The following is a 26,141-nucleotide window of genomic DNA, read 5'->3' as shown; positions in this document are numbered from 1 at the left end:
CACAGAGTTTACTCAAACTCATGTCCATTGAGTCGGTGATGCCATCCAACCATCTCATCCTCTGTCGTCCCCTTTTCCTCCCACCTTCAATCTTTCCCAGCATCAGGGTCTTTTCAAATGAGTCAGTTCTTCGCATCAGATGGCCAAAGTATTGGAGTTTCAGCTTCAGCATTAGTCCTTCCAATGACTATTCAGGACTGATTTCCTTTAGGATGGATTGGTTGGATCTCCTTGCAGTTCAAGGAACTCTCAAGAGTCTTCTCCAACACCACAGTTCAAAAGCATCAATTCTTCAGCACTCAGCTTTCTTTATAGTCCAACTCTCACATTCATACATGGCAACTGGAAAAACCATAGCTTTGACTAAGATGGACCTTTGTTGGCAAAGTAATGTCTCTGCTTTTTAATATGCTGTCTAGGTTGGTCATAACATTTCTTCCAAGGAGCGAGCGTCTTTTAAATTCATGGCTGCAGTCAACCATCTGCAGTGATTTTGGAGCCCCCCAAAATAAAGTCTGCCACTGTTTCCACTGTTTCCCCATCTATTTGCAATGAAGTGATGGGACCAGATGCCAGGATCTTAGTTTTCTGAATGTTTTAAGCCAACTTTTTCACTCTCCTCTTTGACTTTCATCAAGAGGCTCTTTAGTTCTTCTCACTTTCTGTCATAAGGGTGGTGTCATCTTCATATCTGAGGTTATTGATATTTCTCCCAGCAATCTTAATTCCAGCTTGTGTTTCATCCAGCCCAGCGTTTCTCATGATGTACTCTGCATATAAGTTAAATAAGCAGGGTGACAATATGCAGTCTTGATGTACTCCTTTCCCTATTTGGTACCAGTCTGTTGTTCCATGTCCAATTCTAACTGTTGCTTCCTGACCTGCATGCAGATTTCTCAAGAGGCAGGTCAAGTGGTCTGGTATTCCCATCCCTTTCAGAATTTCCCAAGCTTATTGTGATCCACATAGTCAAAGGCTTTGGCATAGTCAATAAAGCAGAAATAGATGTTTTTCTGGAACTCTCTTGCTTTTTCAATGATCCAATGGATGTAAATAATTTGATCTCTGGTTCCTCTGCCTTTTCTAAATCCAGCTTGAACATCTGCAAGTTCACGGTTCATGTACTGTTGAAGCCTGGTTTGAATAATTTTGAGTATTACTCTAGTAGCGTGTGAGATGAGTGTAATTGTGTGGTAGTTTGAGCATTCTTTGGCTTTGCCTTTCTTTGAGATTGCAATGAAAACTGACCTTTTCTAGTCCTGTGGCCACTGCTGAGTTTTCCAAATTTGCTGGCATATTGAATGCAGCACTTTCACAGCATCATCTTTTAGGATTCGAAATAGCTCAACTAGAATTCTGTCACCTCCACTAGCTTTGTTCATACTGATGCTTCCTAAGGCCCACTTGACTTTGCATTCCAGGATGTCTGGGTCTAGGTGAGTGATCATACCATCGTAATTATCTGGGTCATGAAGATCTTTTTTGTGTAGTTCCTCTGTGTATTCTTGCCACCTCTTCTTAATATCTTCTGCTTCTGTTAGGTCCATACCATTTCTGTCTTTATTGAGCCCATCTTTGCATGAAATGTTCCCTTGGTATCTCTAATATTCTTGAAGAGATCTCTAGTCTTCCCCATTCTATTGTTTTCATCTATTTCTTTGCACTAATCACTGAAGAAGGCTTTCTTATCTTTTCTTGCTATTCTTTGGAACTCTGCATGCAAATGGGTATATCTTTCCTTTTCTCCTTTGCCTTTACCTTCTTTTCTCATGTATTTGTAAGGCCTCCTCAGACAACCATTTTATTACTTTTTTGCTTTTCTTTTTCTTGGGGATGGTCTTGATTCCTGTCTACTGTACAATGTGATGAACCTCTGTCCATAGTTCTTCAGACACTCTGTCTATCAGATCTAATCCTTTGATTCTATTTCTCACTTCCACTGTATAATCATAAGTGATTTGATTTAAGTCATACCTGAATGGTCTAGTGGTTTTCCCTACTTTCTTCAATCCAAGTCTGAATTTGGCAATAAGAAGTTCATGATCTGAGCCACAGTCAGCTCCCCGGTCTTGTTTTTGCTGACTGTATAGAGCTTCTCCATCTTTGGCTGCAAAGAATATAATCAATCTGATTTTGGTATTGATCATCTGGTGATGTCCATGTGTAGAGTCTTCTATTGTGTTGTTGGAAGAGGGTGTTTGCTATGACCAATGTGTTCTCTTGGTAGAACTCTATTAGCCTTTGCCCTGCTTCATTCTGCAGTCCAAGGCCAAATTTTCCTGTTACTCCAGGTGTTTCTTGACTTTCTACTTTTACACTCCATTCCCCTATAATGAAAAGGACATCTTTTTTGGGTGTCAGGTCTAGAAGTTCTTGTAGGTCTTCATGGAAGTGTTCAACTTCAGCTCCTTCAGCGTTACTGGTTGGGGCATAGACTTGGATTATCGTGATGTTGAATGGTTTGCCTTGGAAATGAACAGAGATCATACTGTCATTTTTGAGATTGCATCCAAGTACTGCATTTTGGACTCTCTTGTTGACTGTGATGGTTACTCCATTCCTTCTAAGGTATTCTTGCCCACAGTAATAGATGTAATGGTCATCTGAGTTAAATTCACCCATTCCAGTCCATCTTAGTTAGCTGATTCCTAAAATGGAACATTCATTCTTGCCATCTCCTCTTTGACCACTCCAGTTTGCCTTGATTCATGAATGTAACATTCCAGGTTCCTATGCAATATTGCTTTTCACAGCATTGGACTTTGCTTCTATCACCAGTCACATCCACAACTGGATGTTGTTTTTGTTTTGGCTCCGTCTCTTCATTCTTTCTGGAGTTATTTCTCCACTGATCTCCAGTAGCATACTGGGCACCTACTGACCTGGGGAGTTCATCTTTCAGTGTCCTATCTTTTTGCCTTTTCAATAAAATGGTAACTCTGTTTAGTGTTTTGAGGGAACATCACACTGTTTTTACACAGTGGCTGTACCGTTTTACATTCCCACCAACAATGCACAAAAGTTCCGTCTTCTCCACATCCTTGCCAGCACTTGTTTTCTGTTTTGATGATAGCCATCTTAGTTTGTGTGAAGTGGTATCTCATTGTGGTTTTCATTTATATTTCCTAATATAATTAGTGATGTTGAGCCTGTTTTCATATTATTTGCCATTGATACAGGCTTCCCTGGTAGCTCATTTGGTGAAGAACATGCCTGCAGTGCAGGAAACATGGGTTTGATCCCTGGGTTGGAAAGATCCCCTGGAGAAGGAAATGGCAAGCCACTCCAGTATCCTTGCCTGGAAAATCTCATGGCAGAGGGGCCTTGGGGGCTGCAGTTCATGGGGTCGCGAAGAGTCAGGAATGCCCGAGCAACTGATACTTTCACTTTCACATATCTTTTTTGGAGATGTTTATGTCTTCTTGATTGGATTGTTTTTGTTCTTGTTGAGTTGTAGAAGTTCTTTACATATTCTGATATTACCGCTTAACAGATACGTCTTTGAAAATATTTCCTCCCATTCTGTGGGCTCCTTTTTTATTCTGTTAGTATTTTTTGCACAAAAGATTTTAATTTTGATGAAGTCTATGTACTTTTCTTATCTCTGGTTTTGTTGTCATACCTGAGAAATCTTGCCAAATCCAGTGTCACAAAAGAGTTTCCCCTTTTTCTTTTCTAAGTTGTACAGTTTTAGCTCTTATGTTTGGTCCTTTTGAGTTAATTTTTGTATATGGTATTACATAAGGTCCAATTTCATGTTTTTGCATGAAGGAAAGTTATGACCAACCTAGATAGCATATTAATTTTTTTTTTCAGTTTCTATCTAATCAGGTTTTTTATTTATTTTTAAAATTTTTTTAAAATATAAATTTATTTATTTTAATTGAAAGCTAATTACTTTACAATATTGTATTGGTTTTGCCATACATCAACATGAATCCTCACGGGAGTATACATTGTCCCCATCCTGAACCCCCCTCCCAATTCCTTCCCCATACCATCCCTCTGGGTCATGCTAGTGCACCGGCCCCGAGCATCCTGTATCATGCCTCGAATCTGGACTGGTGATTCATTTCACATATGATATTATACATGTTTCAATGCCATTCTCCCAAATAATCCCACCCTCGCCCTCTCCCACAGAGCCCAAAAGACTTTTCTATACATCTTTGTCTCTTTTGCTGTCTCGCATACAGGGTTATCGTTACGTAGATAGCATATTAAAAAGCAGAGATTTACTTTGCCAACAAAGGTCCATCTAGTCAAGACTATGGTTTTTCCAGTGGTCATGTATGGATGTGAGAGTTGGACTGTGAAGAAAGCTGAGCATCAAAGAATTGATGCTTTTGAACTGTGGTGTTGGAGAAGACTCTTGAGAGTCCCTTGGACTGCAAGGAGATCCAACCAGTCCATCCTAAAGGACATCAGTCCTGGGTGTTCATTGGAAGGACGGATGCTAAAGCTGAAACTCCAATACTTTGGCCACCTCATGCGAAGAGTTGACTCATTGGAAAAGACCCTGATGCCGGGAGGGATTGGGGGCAGAAGGAGACGGGGACGACAGAGGATGAGATGGCTGGATGGCATCACTGACTTGATGGACGTCAGTCTGAGTGAACTCTGGGAGTTGGTGATGGACAGGGGGGCCTGGCATGCTGCAATTCATGGGATCCCAAAGAGTTGGACACGACTGAGTGACTGAACTGACGGACTGACTGATCCAGTTTTCCCAGCAATATTTTTTTTTCATTATAGTTTATTATAGGATATTGAATTTAGTTTCCTGTGCTCTACAGTAGGTCCTTGCTGTCCTATTTTATATATAGTAGTGTGGCACCCCACTCCAGTACTCTTGCCTGGAAAATCCCATGGACGGAGGAGCCTGGTAGGCTGCAGTCCTTGGTGTCGCTAAGAGCTGGGGACGACTGAGTGACTTCATTTTCACTTTTCACTTTCATGCATTGGAGAAGGAAACGGCAACCCACTCCAGTATTCTTGCCTGGAGAATCCCAGGGACAGAGGAGCCTAGTGGGCTGCCGTCTGTGGGGTCTCACAGAGTCTGACACGACTGAAGTGACTTAGCAGTGTGTATCTATAGGTCAAGTGGGCCTTAGAAAGCTTCACTGTGAACAAAGCTAGTGGAGGTGATGGAATTCCAGTTGAGCTATTTCAAATCCTGAAAGATGATGCTGTGAAAGTGCTGCACTCAATATGCCAGCTAATTTGGAAAACTCAGCAGTGGCCACAGGACTGGAAAAGGTCAGTTTTCATGCCAATCCCAAAGAAAGGCAATGCCAAAGAATGCTCAAACTACTGCACAATTGCACTCATCTCACACGCTAGTAAAGTAACGCTCAAAATTCTCCAAGCCAGGCTTCAGCAATATGTGAACCGTGAACTTCCTGATGTTCAAGCTGGTTTTAGAAAAGGCAGAGGAACCAGAGATGAAATTGCCAACATCCACTGGTTCGTGGAAAAAGCAAGAGAGTTCCAGAAAAGCATCTATTTCTGCTTTATTGACTATGCCAAAGCCTTTGACTGTGTGGATCACAATAAACTGTGGAAAATTCTGAAAGAGATGGGAATACCAGATCACTTGACCTGCCTCTTGAGAAACCTCTATGCAGGTCAGGAAGCAACAGTTAGAACTAGACATGGAACAACAGACTGGTTCCAAATAGGAAAAGGAGTATGTCAAGGCTGTATATTGTCACCCTGCTTATTTAGCTTATATGCAGAGTACATCATGAGAAACGCTGGACCGGAAGAAACACAAGCTGGAATCAAGATTGGAGGGAGAAATATCAATAACCTCATATATGCAGATGACACCACCCTTATGGCAGAAAGTGAAGAGGAACTCAAAAGCCTCTTGATGAAAGTGAAAGTGGAGAGTGAAAAAGTTGGCTTAAAGCTCAACATTCAGAAAATGAAGATCATGGCATCCGATCCCATCACTTCATGGGAAATAGATGGGGAAACAGTGGAAACAGTGACTGACTTATTTTTCTGGGCTCCAAAATCACTGCAGATGGTGACTGCAGCCATGAAATTAAAAGACACTTACTCCATGGAAGGAAAATTATGACTAACCTAGATAGCATATTCAAAAGCAGAGACATTACTTTGCCAACAAAGGTTCGTCTAGTCAAGGCTATGGTTTTTCCAGTGGTCATATATGGATGTGAGAGTTGGACTGTGAAGAAGGCTGAGTGCCAAAGAATTGATGCTTTTGAACTGTGGTGTTGGAGAAGACTCTTGAGAGTCCCTTGGACTGCAAGGAGATCCAACCAGTCCATTCTGAAGGAGATCAGCCCTGGGATTTCTTTGAAGGAATGATGCTAAAGCTGAAACTCCAGTACTTTGGCCACCTCATGCGAAGAGTTGACTCATTGGAAAAGACTCTGATGCCGGGAGGGATTGGAGGCAGTAGGAGAAGGGGACAACAGAGGATGAGATGGCTGGATGGCATCACTGACTCGATGGACGTGAGTCTGAGTGAACTCCAGGAGTTGGTGATGGACAGGGAGGCCTGACGTGCTGCAGTTCATGGGGTCACAGAGTCGGACATGACTGAGAGACTGAACTGAACAGTGTGTATCTGTCAGTCCCAAACTCCAAATTATTTCCTCTCCCTGCTCCTACCCCTTTGGTAACCATAGGCTTGTTTTATTTAGGGGTCTGTTTCTGTTTTGTAAACAAATTCATTTGTATCTTATTTTAGATTCCACATATAAGTAATATCTTATATTTGTCTTTCTCTTAGTCCCTGGTGACTCAGATGGTAAAGAATCTGCCTGCAGTGTAGGAGACCCAGGTTTGATTCCCGGGTTGGGAAGATCCCCTGGAAAAGGAAATGGCAACCCACTCCAGTACTCTTGCCTGGAAAATCCCACGGACGGAGGAGCCTGGTAGGCTGCAGTCCATGGGGTTGCACAGAGTCAGACATGACTGAGGTGACTTAGCAGCAGCAGCAGCAGTATTTTATTGTATATATGTAGTACATTTTCTTTATCCAGTCATCTCCTGATGGACATTTAGATTGCTTCCATGTCTTGACTGTTGTTAATAGTGCTATTATAAATACTGGAGTGCAGGTATTTTTTCTGAGTTAGAGTTTTCTTTGATTATATGCCCAGGATTCCAGCATAATGCTGGATTCCAGCTCCATTTGTTGGAAAGACTGTTCTTTCTCCATTGAATGGTCTAAGGATCATTGTTCAAAACCACTTGACCAAGTATGGAAGGGTTTATTTCAGGGCTAATTATTCTGTTCCATTGGTCTGTATGTCTGCTGTTATGCCAGTTCCACACTGTTTTGATTTTTATAGCTTTGTAGTAGGTTTTGAAGTCAGAAAGTGTGAGATCTCCAACTTAGTTCTTTTTAAAAATTGTTTGACTGTCATTCTTTTATTGATTCAATTGAGATGATTTGGGTTATTTTTTCCTTCATTCTATTAAGGTAGCATATCACATTGATTAATTTTTGTCTGTTGACCCATTCTCAAATTCCAGGAATAAATCCCACTTTATTATAGTGTATAAACCTTTTAATGTACTCCTTTGGTTTGTGCGTATTTTGTCCAGGATTTCTATGTGAATATTTGTAAAGGATATTTGTAATTAAAAATAAATATATTGTTTGCATGCAGAGTCTCTTGAGGTTCCACATCAAATTTAGGATGGATTTTTCTGTTTCTTCAAAAATGTCATTGCAATTTTGATAGGGATGACATTGAATCTGTACATTCCTTCTGGTAGTTTTGACATCTTAACAATATTGAGTCTTTCAATCCACAAACAGCTGTCTTTTCCGTTATGTCTTCTTTAATTTATTTCAGAAATGTTTTGTAATTTTCATTGTACAAGTTTTCTTTTTTTTTTTTTTGCCTTTTTGCCTTATTCCTAAGTGCTTTATTCTTTTTTCTTGTTTTTGTAACTTTCTTTTCAGATTTTTCATTGTTAGTGTACAGAAATGCAACTGATTTTTAGATGTGTTAATTTTGTATCTTGCAACTTAATTTGTTCATTCTAACTTTGTGTGTAATCTTTAGGGTTTTCTGCATATAAAATCTATGTCGTCTGCAAACAAATAATTTTATTCTTTCTTTCTGATTTAGATGGCTTTTTATTTTTTTTGGTTGTTTTGATTAGGTCTGTGTTGAATAGAAGTGAGAAAACGGGCATCTTTACTTTGTACCTGTTCTTAGAGGAAAGCTTCTAATCTTTTACCATTGAGTATGTTAGCTGTAGGCTTTTCGTATATGACCTTAATCATGTTGAAGTAGTTTCTTCCTAGTTTTCTGAGTATTTTTATCATGAAAGAGTGTTGAATTCTGTCATGCTTTTTTTGCATTGAGATGATCATGTAACTTTTTTCTTTGTTTTTTGTTAATGTGGTGTATTAGATTGATATTGGTGTGTTCAACCATCCTTATATTTCAGGAAAAATTCTTCTTCATTTTGGTGTATAATTCCTTATAAAATATTGTTGGTTTAGATCCTCTAGTATTTTGTTGAGTATATTTATGTCAGTATTTATATGGGATATTGATCTGCACTTTTCTTGTAGTGTCTTTGTCTGCTTTGGTATTAATGTAATGCTGGGTTTCATAGAATGAATTAGGAGATACTTCCTCCTCTTCAATTTTTTGGAAAGAATTTGAGGGGATTGGTGTTTAATCTTTCTTAATATTTGGTAGAATTCAATGGTGAAACCTCTTGGTCTTGAGCTTTTATTTGGGAGGTTTTTGATTACTGATTGAGTCTCCTTACTAGTTACAGGTCTATTCAGATTTTCTACTTTTTCATGATTCGGTCTTGGTAGTAGGTTGTATGTTTCCAGGAATTTGTCCATGTCATCTAGGTTATCCAATTTGTTGGTATAGAATTGTTCATAGGACTCTTATAATAATCTTTTTATTTCTGTAGAATTAGTAGTTATGTTTCTACTTTCATTTCTGTTAAAAAAACTTTTTTGTCTTGGGCAGCGCTGGATATTCATTGCTGCATGTTTGTTGCTGCACGTGGGCTTTCTCTAGTTGTAGTGAGGTGAGTGGGGGCTACTCTCGTTGTGATGGGTAGGCTTCTAATTGCAGTGGCTTCTCTTACTGAAGAGCACAGGATCTAGGGTGTGCATGCTTCAGTAGTTGTGGCTTATGGGCTCTAGAGTGTGGGCTCTGTAATTGTGGCAGGGATTGAACCTGTGTCCCCTGCATTGGCAGGTGGATTCTTAACCACAGGACCGCCAGGAAAGTGCCCCCACTTTCATTTCTGATTTTAGTAATTTGAGTCTCTTTTTGCTAAATATTGCTAAATATTTGTCCATCTTGCTAAATATTTGTCAAGTTTGTTGATCTTTTTGAAAAACCAACTTCTGGTTTTACTGATTTTTTTTTCTCCCTCTATGTTTTCTATTTTTCACTTATCTCAGTTCTAATATTTATTTCCTTCCTTCTGCTCTTTAGGTTTAGTTCTTTTTTTCTTGTTAAGTTCTTTAAGGTGTAAAGTTGGGTTCAGAACTTTCTTAGTGTAAGTGTTTACAGCTTTAATTTCTCCTCTTAGCACTGTTTTTGCTGTATCTCATAAGTTTTTGTATGTTTTCATTTCTTGATATTTTAAAATTTCCTTTTATTTCATCTTAGTCCATTGGTTGTTTAAAGAGTGTGATGTTTAATTTCCATCTATTTGTAAGTTTCCAGTTTTCTTTCTGTTTCCAGTTTCATTCCATTGTGATCAAAGAAGATAGTTTGTATGATTTCAATTTTTAAAAATTTCTTAAGCTTGTTTTGCATATGACTAACATGTAGTCCATCTCATGTAATACTTTTGTTTACCAAGCAGATTCCAGTTCAGTCAGTTGTCCCAAAAATGTCCTTTATAGCATTTTCTTTAGTACAGGATCCATTTCAGGATCACATATTGCATTTAGTTGTTATATTGCATTAATTTCCTTTACACGGTGACAATTTCTCAGATTCTTTGTCATGACATTGAAGGCTGCAGAATGAATTATCTCATAGGTTGTTGCTCAGTTTGGGTTTATCTGGCATTTCCTCATGATCAGATTCAGATTAGATATCCCAGACTGTCTACTACATTAGTGATATTGTCTCCTGCTTAGATGATCACATCTGGAGGCAAGTGGTGGCCATCTGCCCTTCATTGATGATATTAATTTGATCATTGTTGAGGTGTTGTCTGGTTTCTCCACTGTGTAGTTACTGTTTTTCCTTTGTAGCTGATTCTCACTGGAAAGATGCTTTGAGGCCAAATAACTGTTCCACGTTATACTTTTGCTCCTTGATTAATATCTATCGATTATTCCTGTCCAAACCAATCTTTACAAGGTGGTTATTTTCCAGCTCCACCACTTGCTTCATATTAACTGGCATTCTACTTTAAGGAAGAGCCCTGCATTTCCTGGGCATTTATTCATTTCACTGACTTAATATAGGTTTATGGATTTCAGATTTTACTGAGTGGTTTATAATCCATTACTATCATTATTTTGATGCTCAAATCATCCTTCCCTTAGCCAGTGGGAGTTCCTGTAAGCTGGCTTCTGTGCCCTTTTGATAGGAGAAACAGTTTCAAATGAATAGTTTATGGATAGTGTGTTTAAGTTCTTGAACCTTTTCCAACCCTGAAGTCATGAAGATACTTTGTTTTCTAAAGGCTTTTTTATTTTGTGTTTTATATATTCATCTAAAATTGGAGTGGCTTTTACACATAGAGGCTAATTTGATTTATTAAAAAATTTTTTTTCCAATACAGGTACCTAGTTGACATCTAGCCTTATATTGAAAAGAACATTGTTTCCTGCTCTGTAATGTCATTTATGTCATGAATCAAGTGTCCACATATCAAGAGTGTTTATTGCACTTTCTCAATCCTTATTTGCTTATCTCTGTGGCAGTCAGTATGATACTATCAATGACAATGGCTTTATAATAAATGCTAATATCTGGTACGACAAGTTGTTCCCCCTTATTTTCTTTAAGTCATATGGATATGGGATATTCTTGACCCTTTGCATTTCCACATATTTTACAACTTTGAGATATAATCGATATATGGTGAACTGTACACATTTAAGCTGTGTAATTAAGAGTTTTTTGATGTATGTTTATAGCCATGAAGCTATGACCACAATTAAGATAATGAACATAGCCATTACTTCCCAAAGTGTCTTCTTGTATCATTGTAATTCATTCTTTCCTACCTCCCAGCCCTGTCCTCAGGTTCATCTGCTTTTTATCACACTAGATTAATTTGCATTTTTTAATAATATTATGTTGATATAAACAGAATCATACAAAATGACATTTTACAAAATAATATTTTGTATGTACAAAATATATACAAAAAGTATGTACTTTTTTTTTCATTCACAGTTTTCTAAAAAACTGAGTCTTTGTTGCTGTGCATGAGCTTTCTCTAGTTGCGACAAGCAGGGCCTATTCTAGCTGTGGGTGCATGCTTCTCATTGTGGTGGCTTCTCTTGTTGCGGAGCGTGGGTTCTATGCATGTGGGTTTCAGTAGTTGCGGTCCTCGGGCGTAGTTGCAGGACTAATCTTCCGGGACCAGGGGTTGAACCTATGTCGCCTGCATTGGCAGGTGGACTCTTCACCACTGGACCACTAGGGAGGTCCACTGTGTACTCTCTTTTTGTTTGTTTTGTGACATGGGGCTGGTTTCATTCACTTAGGATAATTATTTTGAGATTCACTTGTTGATGGAATTGGGCTGTTACTAATTTTTGGCTGTTACAAGTCGTGCTCTTATGAACATATGTTTGAGTCCATGTGTAGAGTGGAGAAGAGAGACCTCTCTAGCTAGGCCATTCTAGCAAGATTCCAAACACAGAGCCATAAAATAAAGATTGATACACACAGGTAATAATCTAAGCACTGATGTCCTTTACATAAAAACATCTATCCAGTAAGAAAATAGGCAAAGAACATGAACAGTGAGTTGACAGAAAATTGTAGTAAGATATTTATTGCAAGATTGCTTGCTATAGCAAAACTCTGGAAACAATCTAAAAGACCATCAGTAGGTGACAGCAGTAAATATGTGATACTTATTTTACTATCCTCATGTGGAATGATCATCAGGAAGTTCCAGAACAGTGTGTGGGGCACTGTGCTAGAGAGAAAATAAGAAGGAAAAAATATATAAATGCTCCCATATGCATGGATGTCAGAGAAACTGACAGCAGTTGCCTTTGGGGATGGAAATTGGAGGCCTGGAAATAAGGGCTGGCATGTAGACTTACATTCCACTGTATCCCCTATTCTGGTTAAATATTTTATAATATGTCTTTATTATCTTTAAGTTAGAAACTAGAAACCAAAGCCTATCAGTGTCTCAGAACACCAAACATTGATTATTATCATTATCTCCAGATGGCTTCACTTAAAGTGGTTCATTTTAGGCGAGCTGCAGACCAGTGCCTTTCTTCATCTGTAAATAAGGTGATAATAGTACCTAGGTTTTAATGACAGAGTCTGGTGAAGTGCTTAGAAAAGTCCTTAGTGCATAGCAAGGTCTGCACCAGGGCCGCTTGTTAGGGTGTGGCCCTACAGATGAGTGACCCTGGAATGTTAGCTATACTACAGGTCATTCTGCTGAGAGAGAACCAGGCAACAAAGATTTTTTGATGGCAAGGCAGGGAAAACATGGCTCTTTACTTTGGTTAGGCATCTGTGAGTGTATCCTAACCTGGTTCTGCCACCATGTCACCACCTTCTCTGAGACTGAACTTTCTGGAATTCTCTGGTTTCAGGACACCTCCTACTTATTCATCACTGGCCCTGACGTTGTGAAGTCTGTCACCAATGAGGACGTTACTCAGGAGGAACTTGGGGGTGCCAGGACCCACACCACCATGTCAGGTGAGGGGCCTTGAGGCTCACCTCACTGTCGTCAGACACGGAGAGGAGGCGTTGCTAGAGCTGACAGTCTGTTACAAATATCGCTTTATCGACAGAGTTTATTTGAATAGACTGTAGTGTGATGTATTATCTACAGATAGTAATAAATGTGGATTTATATCTCAAACTCGTTAACTAATGGGGTACTTCTAATGCTTTTCTAGTCTTTGAAAATGTTGAACTAACTAGAATGATGGCTGTAAGAATTATGATTCATGTGCATATAGTTGAACTTAAAAAATTGCATTTTGATGTGACTTTTTAAAAAGAAAATAATTATTTGGCTATGCTGAGTCTTAGTTGAGGCAAGCAGGATCTTTAGTTGTGGCATGTGGGATCTAGTTCCCTGATCAGGGATTGAATCCAGGCTTTCTGCATTGGGAGTGGGGAGTCTTAGCCACTGGACCACACCAGGGAAGTCCCTTGGTGTGGGACTTCTTTTACTCCAAAGTTGGGATATGTTTTAAGAGCCATCAGAGAAGGCAATGGCAACCACTCCAGTACTCTTGCCTGGAAAATCCCATGGATGGAGGAGCCTGGTAGGCTGCAGTCCATGGGGTCGCTAAGAGTCGGGCATGACTGAGCGACTTCACTTTCACTTTTCACTTTCATGCATTGGAGAAGGAAATGGCAACCCACTCCAGTATTCTTGCCTGGAGAATCCCAGGGACGGAGGTGCCTAGTGGGCTGCCATCTATGGGGTTGTACAGAGTTGGACACGACTAAAGCGACTTAGTAGCAGCAGCAGCATCTTACCAGTCACCATTGGCCAGTGAGCACATGGTCAAGACCCGTGTGTTCATAAGCTTGGTCATAGCTTTTCACCTCCTTAAGGTTAAGTGTCACATATGCTGGAAGATTATCCTTTGCTTTCACCATTGAAAGATGCTGTTTATACACAGAGGCATGTAATTGGGAGCAGAGCATGAATCTGGTATTAGAGAAGACAGTTGTTGGAATAATGATTGGAATTCCAGAATTCCTTGGCAAAAGACCTCAAGTTGTGAAAGTACTGCGTACCACACAGCAAGCAGTGTAACTGAAGATGGGAGAAATTGCCTCTTTGAGAGATTTCAGAGCATCGAGGGGCTGGTGGATGATCTGCACCTCTCTGTATTGTGCGTAAGGCATTGGGTCATCATTTGATTGTCAGCATTTCTTTCTTAGTGTACATATAGTCGAGGTATGTCTTAATGTCCGTGAGGTCTTAACATTTGATGAAATCTGCTTAAAAAATAAAAGTCAGATCTCTTGATTCCCCCTACCCACAGAAGTTGTTCCTCCCCTATCTTGGGTGGGGGTCACCTTGACACACCCCTTTTTCTCACCCCTGAAAGAGTCCTTTCAGCTCTCTGGCCAGCACACTTCTCACTGCTGACCTACAGCTTGTCACATTCCTATCTCAGGGCTCAATTGGCAGCAGTTTTTTTCTTACTGGAATATAAAATAATGTTGCGACTTTTTTTCCCCTTTGTTTGTAGTCTTGACTTTATTTTAGATTTATAGATCACAGTGCAGAAGTTCTTAAATTAAAACCATGATTGGAAATTAACCATGGTGTTTTCAAAAATGTATGTATTTATTTAATTAGAGTATAGTTTTATAATGTGTTCATTTCTGCTGTAGAACAAAGTGAGTGTGCTATATATACATAAATCCCCTCCGTTTTGGATTTCCTTCCCATTTAAGTCACCACAGAGCACTGAGCAGAGTTCCCTGTGCTATACAGTAGGTTCTCATTGGTTATCTATTTTATATATAGTAGTGTCTATTTATCAGTTCCAATCTCACAATCCATCCCACCCTAAATAATGTTGAGTCTTGATGGAGTCTTAGATTTGATGAAATATGCAATTTTTTTCCTGACTGCAATGGTATTACATGTTTATAGTAGACAATTTAGAAACTATAGGAATAAAAATCACTAGGAATTTTATACCCAAAGATAAACACCATTCACTTTTTGGTTATACCCTGCAGTCTTTTTGTGCAGATGGATGTGAATATACAACTGCATACTCAAACATAGGTGTATAATGTTCATTTGTGGCCTGTTTTTTCATTTGACAGCTTAATGTAATGAATGACTGTTTGTGACATTATATTTTCTTCTATAACATAATTTTAGCTTTAAAAGCATCATTTGGTATCCTGAATCTTAGGCTCTTGGGCTATGTCTGATGCACTTAGCTCTGTAGTCTTAGAGTAAGACCCAAAAGATGCTCTACATGCATACACATATATATATATATATATTATTTTTTAGTAATAGCTTTATTGAGATATAATTCACATAGTGGGCTGCGTTTGAGAGAGGGGCCAGGGGAAACCCCAGTGACTAGGTGATATTAGGGCAAAAACTTGTATAAGGAGTGACCCCTGTAGGGGTGTAGATTCAAAGCAGAAGAAACAGGCTGCATAGACTGAGGATCAGCCTGAAGGCATGTGGTGGGGTGCCATCCTCAGTGGAGGCAGGCAGCAACAGGGCTGTCAGCCGGCCTGCCCTAGAAGGGGCAGGTGGGCATGAAGCTGTGTCTCTGGGCTGACAGGCGCCCTGGCTCATCACGTCCTCCCTGTCTTCTCAGGTGTGGCCCACAGGGCTTTTGAGAATGACGTTGATGCCTTGTGTAATCTCCGGGAGTTCTTCAACTACCTGCCTCTCAGCAATCAGGACCCAGCTCCTGTCCTTGAGTGCCATGACCCCAGGTGAGTTGCAGGTTGGAGTCCTTCTCTGGTCCCCCTGCTCTGGCTGGATCTCCAGGATCTGCCCTAGTGGGCAGCTGGAAGTAGACTGTGGAGTGGAGTCAGGTGTAGGCATGGTGGTGGCATGTCTGGGTACAGAAGCCAAGAAAGATATCATTTATTTATTAAAATTTTTTTTCTTTTAGAGTTTATTTTTGGCCATGCTGTGTGGCATGCGAGATGTTAGTTCCCCAACCAGGGACTGAACCTGTGCTCCCTTTAGTGGAAGTGTGGCGTCTTAACCACTGGACTGCCAGTGAAGTCCCAAAAGATTTTATTTTTATTTTCCTTTTTCCTCTCTGTAATACCTGATAAGTAGCTTGGGAATAAAAAAAATGGGGCCCCAAAATATTATTTCTGGCAGTCTTAATTTGTTCAGAATTGAGATAGATTTTGTTTGTTTGTATTAACATGAAGTAAATCAGTGTGAACTGATACAGACAGCGTGCCCTTTAGGAAATGTGCTTATGCACACTTGCTTGTGGCCAGAAGCTGGGGCAGCCCTAGGGAAGGCCGTGTTGCTGGCCACCCTGTGGAGACCTTCTCCACTTTCCTTCTTGCTTATTTGGGCCACTGTCTGATGTGGGGGCACGCCACAGAGTAAACCAGACGCCCAGCTGGGGAACCACTGCTCCAGACCTCTGGCGGCTTACTTCTCCACTTTGTTTCCTCTCTGATTTTGAAGCGCTCACTTGGCTTACACGACTTCTGCAGAAGGATTTGAAATTGTGCCCCTTGAGAAGAAGCCATTTTCAGACCCTCCGCTGTGGGTGGACCTGGGCTCCCACCTTCTGGGCTGTGTCTGGGCCAGAGTTGCTCTGAAGAGTCATGTCCCCAGGACCCCTCCCTGTCTGCCTGCCTTACTCCTCAGGGGACCCGACCAGTGGCCCACTGTGTGTGGTCATGAAAGGGAGGGTGGTCACAAGGCCTAGAGCAGTGGGCACAGTCTCCTTTTCCGAGCCTCTGCACTGTGTGTGGGTTCTCAAAAAGTTTAGGGCATCTTTGAAGGTGTTACAGACCAAGGGCCTACACATGTCTGAATAGCCTGCTTTGGCCCAGCCATAGCTGCTTTCTCTTCAGTCCCAGGGAAGCTGTATGTGTCTGAGTAAACAGCGAATGAACAGTAAAGGAGGCCTTTGTTACTGGGTGGGGTGATGCCCAAAACCCCAGCGTGGGAATTGTCTTGTTCCCACAAGACAAATTGGACGGGCATTGTCTTGTTCACTACATGTCTTTTAGTGCCCTGTACAGTCCCTGGAATGTAGGAAGTGTTCAGAGGATTAATGAAGGCATCACCACATTTAGGGAAATAAGCTCGTTTTTTCCCTCTAAATGAAAATGGGAAGATCTTCTGGGTTAATATCAAGCTCAGGTTCATTTTAATGTGGTGGTAGCATAGGAATGTATCTTTGGGGACTGCTTTGCAAGCCCAGCAGAGACAAAATCAGTCCAGCCCCTACACATTCTGTCTCCCCTGTTTCCGTCTCCTATCCCCCACCACCCACAGAAGGCAACCGGCTCTTCCATGTTGATTAAATCTACTTCTCTTTCTACCCAAAGTGACCGTCTGGTTCCTGAGCTTGACACAATTGTCCCTTTGGAATCTACCAAAGCCTACAACATGGTGGACATCATACATGCTGTGAGTCCCACATCTGTTTGTCTGTCTGCTGGCTTGGCAGTGTGCATGTCCTGGTGCTTTGGCTCAGTGAGGAAGTGCAGGACCCACACGCCTTCAGAGCAGGCACCACAGGCAGGGCATGGGGTGGCGCAGAGCCAGGGCACTGAGGAACATGTTGTGGGAAGAGTCAGCGGGTGTGGCCACCCTACTGGCTTAGATGGACCTGAGGGAGGGGCAGCACTTGGGCCAGCAGAGCCCAGAGGTCCTGAGCTGGCACTCTGTGGGGCCATGTGTCCAGAGCGTGGAGCTGAGGTGGGTTGACTCTTCACACACTTCTGTTTGGGGTCTGTTGGGGTCATGCTCAGAGGGCGTTTTGTTTCTCTAGAGAAAGGAGAGTTCACGAGGCATCCTGTGACATAGTTGAGGGACATGTTTGTAGGTCTGAGGAGCACAGGAGTCCTTTGTACCTTTTTCTTGGTGTAGTGGGTTCCTGGCTCATTAAGTGAAGAGGCCAGTGTTGGAGTGAACTGGAGGCGCCTGTCCATGGCCATTGTCTCCCTCCTTCCTGTGTGCTTCCCTGTGTGCTCTGAGCTCTCAGCTCTTCTTGCTTAATTCAGCCCAGGTGGCTCTGTGGGGACAGCCTCTCCCAAGGCCCTGGCTCCCCCAGGGACCTGTTCCTTCTCCCCCATGCTGTGGTAAGCCGGCATGAGTCAGCAGCTGATCCTTGTTGCCGGGATCATTGCCTGCTGAGCACCATGTGAGCCCTCTTCCTCCAGCATGCCCTCCTCTGACCTTGGCCTTCACTACTCTCTGCACCTCGCAGTTGTCCTGTCTGTCTCTCACTGTCTCTGTCCTTCCCTTTCTTCTGGAGCCCTCCACGCTTTCTGGAAACTTCCTTCCTGGCCCAGCTTGGACTCTGCCCTGTTCTTAGTGACACTGTGATGGACAAAACTTTACCTTGGCAACCTCACCTCCGGGTAAGACATTCAGAGAACAAAAGCATACCCAGCATGGGTAATTTTAGGTCCAAAACTACAGTGAATAAGGTAAAATGGGATCTTTGTTATCAGTGCCCCAATTCTCCTTTGATCCTATGGAGCACCATCCCTGGTTCAAGGCTGCAGTCATCTGCCCATCCACCCGTGTTGCTAGCCTGCTGGGGGGAAGCCCTGGAGCCTTGCTCCAGCCTGAGCTGGGCCCTCGGTGTGCCTCTCTGGCCCCTGGCTTGAATATGTGCTGTGAACCTCCCCTCAGCCCCTGGTCTTATCTTCTTCACTCTTCCTGATCCAAACCCTAACTTTCATGTCTACTCTGCACTCGGATCACATGACATTGGCATTTCCTTTATGGAGAAAATTAAGAGCATCAGGTTCCTCGAGCCCCATAGGTTCCATTTCTCCCCTCCACCATCCCCTTCCCAACCCCCTACATCGTATCTCCCCAGGCTCAGGAAATGAGGTGCCTTCACCGGGGCTCCTTGCTTCATCCCTGTCTATCTGGCCTCTTGCTTTCTTACCTGGTTTAACTTCTCCCTCTCATAACTCTTTCCTCTGGGCAGTCAATGTGTTTGAACATGTATGGACTTCTTGTCTGCTAAAACGTGCCCCTCTTTACCTGTATTTCTGCTTAACTGCTGTCCACAGTCTTTTCTCCCTTTTTCCTTCATCTCCTCGTGTCTCTTCTTCCTTTATTCCTCTCTGGAACCTGGCTTCTGGTTTTGTCCCTCTGTTGAATGGCAGCCCTCCTGATGACTTCTCCAATTGCTAATTCCAGGGGACCAAGAGCATTACATGGGTATAGTTACAGAGGTAACCATTATTATTATTATTATTTTTTTTTTTTTTTAACAATTACAAGTCTTCTAAAAACAAAGCAAAATTATGTAGAGTAGCTCAAATGCATCACATAGAGAAACAGAGAAGCCTCCCTGGTGTTCTCTTCCAGGCACTGTTTCCCCCTAAACCTTTCAGGGAAACCACCATCCTGACTTTTAATAGCATAGTTTAGTTTTTCTTGGTTTTGTATATTATAGGAATGGAGTCATGTAGTGTGTGGTCTTACCTGTCTGGCTACTTTGATTCAACATGACAATTGGAATTCATCTGCATTGGTGCAGTGTATATTGTTGCCGTGGTTCTTCATCTTTTGTATGAACAGACCACAGTTTATCTACTGTTGATGGGCATTTGGATAATTCTGGTTTGAGGCTATTGCAAATAGTTCTGATATGATCGTTCTGTTATATGATTTTGGCAAAAAAGAAAACAAAACTTTCGCGTCTCTGAGTCCATACTGAGAGTGGAAGCCCACATCACAGTCGTGCATACACGGAGCTTGAGTGAACGCTGCCCAAGTGTTCTTCCTCTTAAAAGGACACCAGTCCTTTCAGACTAGGGCCTGAATCTTTATGACCTTGTTTACTTTATCTCTTTAAAGGTCCCGTCTCCAAGTATAATCACACTGGGTGTTAGGTTTCAACATATGAATTTGGAGGGAGGGGGTACACAGTTCAGTTCATAAAGTGCCATAATAAGAATGTGCAAGTTTTCTTTCTTTTTCTATGGACTGAACAACTGAAATAGCATTGGGATTTTCTCCTCTTTAAAAATGTGGGAGAAATTCTCATAAAATTGTCAGTGCCTAATGCTTTATTATTATTTTTTTTGATGGAGGAGTGGCTTTTTGATAACTTCCTCTGCTCTTTAATGCTAATGTCTCTAAACTTTATCTTTGCTGGGGTCCGTTTTGGTAAAGTATATAAATTTTTCTCTGTGACTCTCTATTTCATCCAGATTTTTAATTTTACCTGCATAGGGTTATGTAGGGTTATATAGTCTCAGATCAGCAAAATCCGTTTCAGTAGTTTTCTCCTCTGACATTTTGTATTCTGTATTTTCTTGATAGTTACCTAGTAGTTGAAATATTTTATTGAGGTATTTTGAAGGGTCAACTTTCAGAGTTTTTTCTTTTTTAAGGCTGTTTTTTGCTTTTATATTAACTCCTTTTCTCCTTTCATTTAATCATTTTTTCCCCTTCTCAGATTTTTGAACCAGAAGTCTAATATATATTTTCTTTAATTTTGATAAAATCACATACAACTGCAGGGAAGGTTAGGAAATAGGGCCATTTGGCCGTCGTTTCTGTTACAGTGGTAGAAATGGAAGCTGGATTTTTGGTGGATACTTAGGAGTCTCTGCTACACTCTCTTAATCCTTTTAAAATAAAAGTAAGTAATATGAACAAAGGAGAAAACAGTATAGAAACATGCAAGGTGAAATGCAAATTTTTTCTCTCCTTATCAGTCTTTCTCAGAGGTAACTACTATTAAGTTTCTTGTATATCTTTTCAGAAAACAAATTATATGACAAATATGTGTCAATATATTTACTTTTAACTGAAAAAAATTATTACAGACACTTGCATACCTTGCTGGTTTTCACTTTCTTTCCCAATCATGGCATACAAATTTACCTTATTCATTGTGATGAATGTATATTATTCCATTGTATGGATGGAACGTTATTTAAGCATCACTGTACTGATAGACAGTTTAATCTTTTGTAGTTTTTGCTTTTACAGTAGTGATGCAGAAAACATCTTTGTGTATCAGTATGCTTTTGTGACTGTATCCATTGGATCAGAATGGCTATTTGCCCAGTAATGGAATTTGGCCAGAGAACAAAAGTCTTAAAATATTTTTTTTTTTTTTTAAGAAAAAAAGGCGGTGGGGAAGGTGGTATTTCTGGGTAGTCATGGTCTTCTAAATCCAAAACTGTACACATCCTTGAAAAACTATGTAGGTCAATAAGAAGAAAAAAAAAACCTACCAACTCCATGCATTTATTGTAACTGGAAGACAGGAAACCATAAACTTACTATAAAAATGAGTGGAACAATAAATACCACTTTCTAGTTGGACTGTTTCTTGAGTTTTGGCTATAAGTCTCTGTGGAGAGCTAGAAAAAGTGTCGAGATGTTGCTCAGAAGAAAGAGAAGGGTATTTAGAAGAAACCACTCAGAGAGAAAGTTCACTCTAAGAGTGAAAATATTGGAAAAGAGTCCTGTTAGTTTAGAAGAGTTACTTCAGAGGGGAGATTTAAACATGTACAAGAATCAAGAAGACAGTCATAGAAGGGTATTCCTTCTTGGGAAGAAAAGATTTAAAGGAAGAGAGAGGCACCTTTCAGTTCAGTTCAGTCGCTCAGTCATGTCCGACTCTTTGCGACCCCATGAACCGCAGCACGCCAGGCCTCCCTGTCCATCACCAACTCCCTGAGTTCACTCAAACTCATGTTCATTGAGTCAGTGATGCCATCCAACCATCTCATCCTCTGTTGTCCCCTTCTCCTCCTCCCTCAATCTTTCCCAGCATGAGGGTCTTTTCAAATGAGTCAGCTCTTTGCATCAGGTGGCCAAAGTGTCAGAGTTTCAGCTTCAACATCAGTCCTTCCAGTGAACACCCAGGACTGATCTTCTTTAGGATGGACCGGTTGGATCTCCTTGCAGCCCAAGAGACTCTCAGGAGTCTTCTCCAACACCACAGTTCAAAAGCATCAATTCTTCAGCACTCAGCTTTCTTTATAGTCCAACTCTCACATCCATACATGACTACTGGAAAAACCATAGCCTTGACTAGACAGACCTTTGTTGACAAAGTAATGTCTCTGCTTTTTAATATGCTGTTTGCTACTGCTGCTGCTGCTGCTAAGTCGCTTCAGTTGTGTCCGACTCTGTGCGACCCCATAGATGTCAGCCCACCAGGCTCCCCATCCCTGGGATTCTCCGGGCAACAACACTGGAGTGGGTTGCCATTTCCTTCTCCAATGCATGAAAGTGAAAAGTGAAAGTGAAGTTGCTCAGTTGTGTCCGACTCCTAGTGACCCTATTGACTGCAGCCTACCAGGCTCCTCTGTTCATGGGATTTTCCAGGCAAGAGTACTGGAGTGGGTTTCCATTGCCTTCTCCAATATGCTGTCTAGGTTGGTCATAACTTTCCTTCCAAGGAGTAAGCATCTTTTAATTTCATGGCTACAATCACCATCTGCAGTGATTTTGGAGCCGTCCAAAATAAAGTCAGCCACTGTTTCCCCATCTGTTTCCCATGAAGTGATGAAACTGGATGCCATGATCTTAGTTTTCTGAATGTTGAACTTTAAGCCAACTTTTTCACTCTCCTCTTTCACTTTCATCAAGAGGCTCCTTAGTTCTTCTTCACTTTCTGCCATAAGGGTGGTGTCATCTGCATATCTGAGGTTATTGAGGCACCTTTGGAAATTATGAAATGAGGGAAGAATAAAGAAAGAGATAAATTTATGTGTTTGCAAGATAAAAACAAAAATTTGAAGGTCGTCATACCCCTTTCCCTAGCACTCTAATATCAAGACACCCATTAACTAAATAACACTTTGTTATACTGACAGAAGAGGGTGCTCTTGAACTGGGAATCTTGTTCACCATCAAAACTGCCAACCTGTTCATTCAGATACAAGTAGTTTATCTATATAAAGCTACTAAAATTAGAAAACCAAAAATGAAAGTGAAAAACTTCAACAAAACTCCTTTCAGAGTAAGAGTTCATTCAGCAGATGATCACCCTGCAGTTGTGTTCAGTAGCCTCAAATCATTTGAATTGTGAAAAATCAGAAACGAATAACGGAATAGACATAAAATAGGAAGAAGTAAAAGTTAGTGGTGACTGAATTAAAATGTGAGGAACAAAATCACATATCAGAAATGAAGACAATTATAAAGTGCTCTAGGGAGAAAATTTGAATGAAATTTAATAAGGAATGTTGAAGAAAGGGGGAAGACAACCAAGAATATAAAGAGAAAGGTAGAAAAAAAAATCAGAAAACAAGTGATTAAAGTGGCAAAGAAGACTGAACATACATATAACTGGAGGGTCTGACGAAGGACAAACAGGACTAGAATTGATGTGTAAAACTGTAATCCAAGAAAGCATTCCAGAAATAAGACCCAGAGCCAAACTCCCACTGAGTATATGGGAAAATTAACCAAGAATGATGAAACTAGTTAATATCCACATATAACCATTAGATTAAAAAAATCCTCAGATCAGTCATGACTGAGCACATAATGCATGTACAAACAGGACTTTGAGGCAAAAAGATGAAAACTTACAAGGTTAGAAGGACTAGAGTAGCAGCAGATTTCTCAAAGCAACAAGAAAGCAAGACAACAATAGAAAAACACTTCTGGAGACTGCAGGAAAGAGTATGGGACTGAGGATTTTGTCTGGCCAAGCTGATGTTCATGTATGAAGGCTAGAGAAAACTAGTTTTAAATAGGTAAAACAGAGGGAATTCTGTATTCCCAGGTGTTTCTTGAAGCTACCAGAGGATGAGATTCATCCAACCAAGAGATAACTGGAGAAATTTTAGCAAAGGGATTGATGGTACTTATTTAATTATAAGGCTAAAACTGGGTTGGGAATGAGTGTTTCAATTGGAGAAAAAATGCCACTGGAAGATGAAAGAGAAGGATGAGGGAAAGAGTATAACAATAAGTTCACTGATAGTTGTGGCTCAGCAGATTTTAAAAGTAGACAGCTCAGTTAATAAAGATATTAAATGGGGAAACAGACTGAAGGCAATAAAAAGGTATAATTGCAGTGGCAACCACTAGATCAAAAATATACATCTTTTAAAATAACAACATAAAACATATCATTTAGAATGGCAAATACAACATAATAAACAGAATAATTATAAGAATAAAAATCTGAAATACCAATAAATACGAATGGCTTAACTTATTAAATTCATCTCATTTATTAAAAGAAAAAGATGTTCAATATACCTCATAAAGTAAAACCATCTGTATGTGATGTACAGGAGACAAAGTGATTCTGAAAAGTTAAACATAAGGGATGCGCAAAGGTATGTCAGGAGAACAGAAATAGCAAGTATGTGTGGGCCTAATATTGGATGATGTAAAATTCAAATATTTACTGTGACAAGGAAAGACATTTTCAAATGTTAAAAGCCACAGTCCACAACAATGATAGAAAGATCTATTCCCTAAATGATACAACTGCCATCTTTGAAAATGAAAAGCTATAGGATATTTAAGTAGACATAGGTAGAAACAACTAAACACACCATAATTAGCACAATGTACATGAAATAGACAGAAAAATTAATATATGGAAGATCTCAGTAACATCACAGATAGATATTATGAATGTATTTCAGACTTTACAGCCTGGTAAAAGGCAACGAGGAGAAGGCAATGGCAACCCACTCCAACACTCTTGCCTGGAAAATCTCATGGACGGAGGAGCCTGGTAGGCTGCAGTCCATGGGGTCGCTAAGAGTCAGACACGACTGAAGTGACTTAGCAGCAGCAGCAGCAGCAAAAGGCAATGAATCTTATACTCAAGTGTGTGTGGAACATTTACAAAAGTTGATCACATATTTGGTCAGAAAGAAAGCATCCTAGCAGCCCATAAAGCAAAAATATTATAAACAACACTGATCAAAACTAGAAATTTATAGCTATAACAATAAATATACTCATTTGAAAATAATTTTTCTGTTAATTCTTGGATAAAAGGAGAAAATATAAGCCAAAATGACAGAATTATAAGGTGGTGCTAGTGATAAAGAACCCGCCTGCAAGTGTAGGTAGATGTAAAAGATGTGGGTTTGAGTCCTGGGTCAAGAAGATCCCCTGGAGGAGGGGATGGCAACCCACTCCAGTGTTCTTGCCTGGAGAACCCCATGGATAGAGGAGCCTGGTGGGCTATAGTCCACATGGTCTCAAAGAGTTGGACATGACTGAAGCAATTTAACTTGCACACATGACAGAATTATAAGAGAATCAAGATAAAAAAAAAAAACACTTCATATCAATATCTACAGAATACTCTCTGTGAGAGGAGGAGAATGTATAGCCTTCAATGCTTAGTAAAAAATGAAAGAAGGAAAAGAAACTAAATTCTGTACTCAAAAAGCTGGGGAAAAATAAAATATTCTAAAGAATTCTAAGAATTTAATAATAAAGCAGAAATTTTATGATTTAGGATATAGAAAAACAACTGTAGCTAATGGAATAGAATAACTACTAGACAAGTTAAAAAGACAAGTAAAAAGTGCAAAGGTAGAAATAGAGATCAATGAAACAAAATAGAAACCCCAGAGATAAATCCATGCACCTATGGACACCTTATCTTTGACAAAGGAGGCAAGAATATACAATGGAGAAAAGACAATCTTTTAAGTGGTTCTGGGAAAACTGGTCAACCACTTGTAAAAGAATGAAACTAGAACACATTGTAACACCATACACAAAAATAAACTCAAAATGGATTAAAGATCTAAATGTAAGACCAGAAACTATAAAACTCCTAGAGGAAAACATAGGCAAATCATAGCAGGTGTAAATCATAGCAGGATCCTCTATGTAAATCATAGCAGGATCCTCTATGACCCACTTCCCAGAGTAATGGAAATAAAAGCAAAATTAAACAAATGGGATCTAATTAAACTTAAAACCTTTCGCACAACAAAGGAAACTGTAAGCAACGTGAAAAAACAGACTTCACAATGGGAAAGCAACTGACAAAGAATTAATCTCAAAAATATATAAGCTGCTCATGCAACTCAATTCCAGAAAAGTAAATGACCCAATCAAAAAATGAGCCAAAGAACTAAACAGACATTTCTCCAAAGAAGACATACAGATGGCTAACAAACACATGAAAAGATGCTCAACATCACTCAATATCAGAGAAATGCAAATCAGAACTACAATGAGGTACCATCTCATGCTGGTCAGAATGGCTGCTGTCATAAACTCTACAAACAAAAAATGTTGGA

At 40.2% G+C, this 26,141-nt stretch overlaps 1 protein-coding gene across 1 annotated transcript in view; it reads left to right on the top strand.

The window, feature by feature from the left end:
• The window catches only part of PCCB (propionyl-CoA carboxylase subunit beta), a 94,528-nt gene that overhangs the window by 26,710 nt on the left and 41,677 nt on the right, over positions 1 to 26,141 (top strand). The window contains exons 7-9 of the mRNA XM_027545441.1: positions 12,791 to 12,899; positions 15,524 to 15,644; positions 17,241 to 17,322. Of these exons, the coding sequence (XP_027401242.1) occupies positions 12,791 to 12,899; positions 15,524 to 15,644; positions 17,241 to 17,322 (312 nt within the window). The remainder of the gene's footprint in view (positions 1 to 12,790; positions 12,900 to 15,523; positions 15,645 to 17,240; positions 17,323 to 26,141) is intronic.

Source organism: Bos indicus x Bos taurus, chromosome 1 (assembly GCF_003369695.1).
Source record: "Bos indicus x Bos taurus breed Angus x Brahman F1 hybrid chromosome 1, Bos_hybrid_MaternalHap_v2.0, whole genome shotgun sequence".
In the NCBI taxonomy this organism is placed as follows: Eukaryota; Metazoa; Chordata; class Mammalia; order Artiodactyla; family Bovidae; genus Bos; species Bos indicus x Bos taurus.
This window is presented reverse-complemented; position numbering and strand designations above follow the sequence as displayed.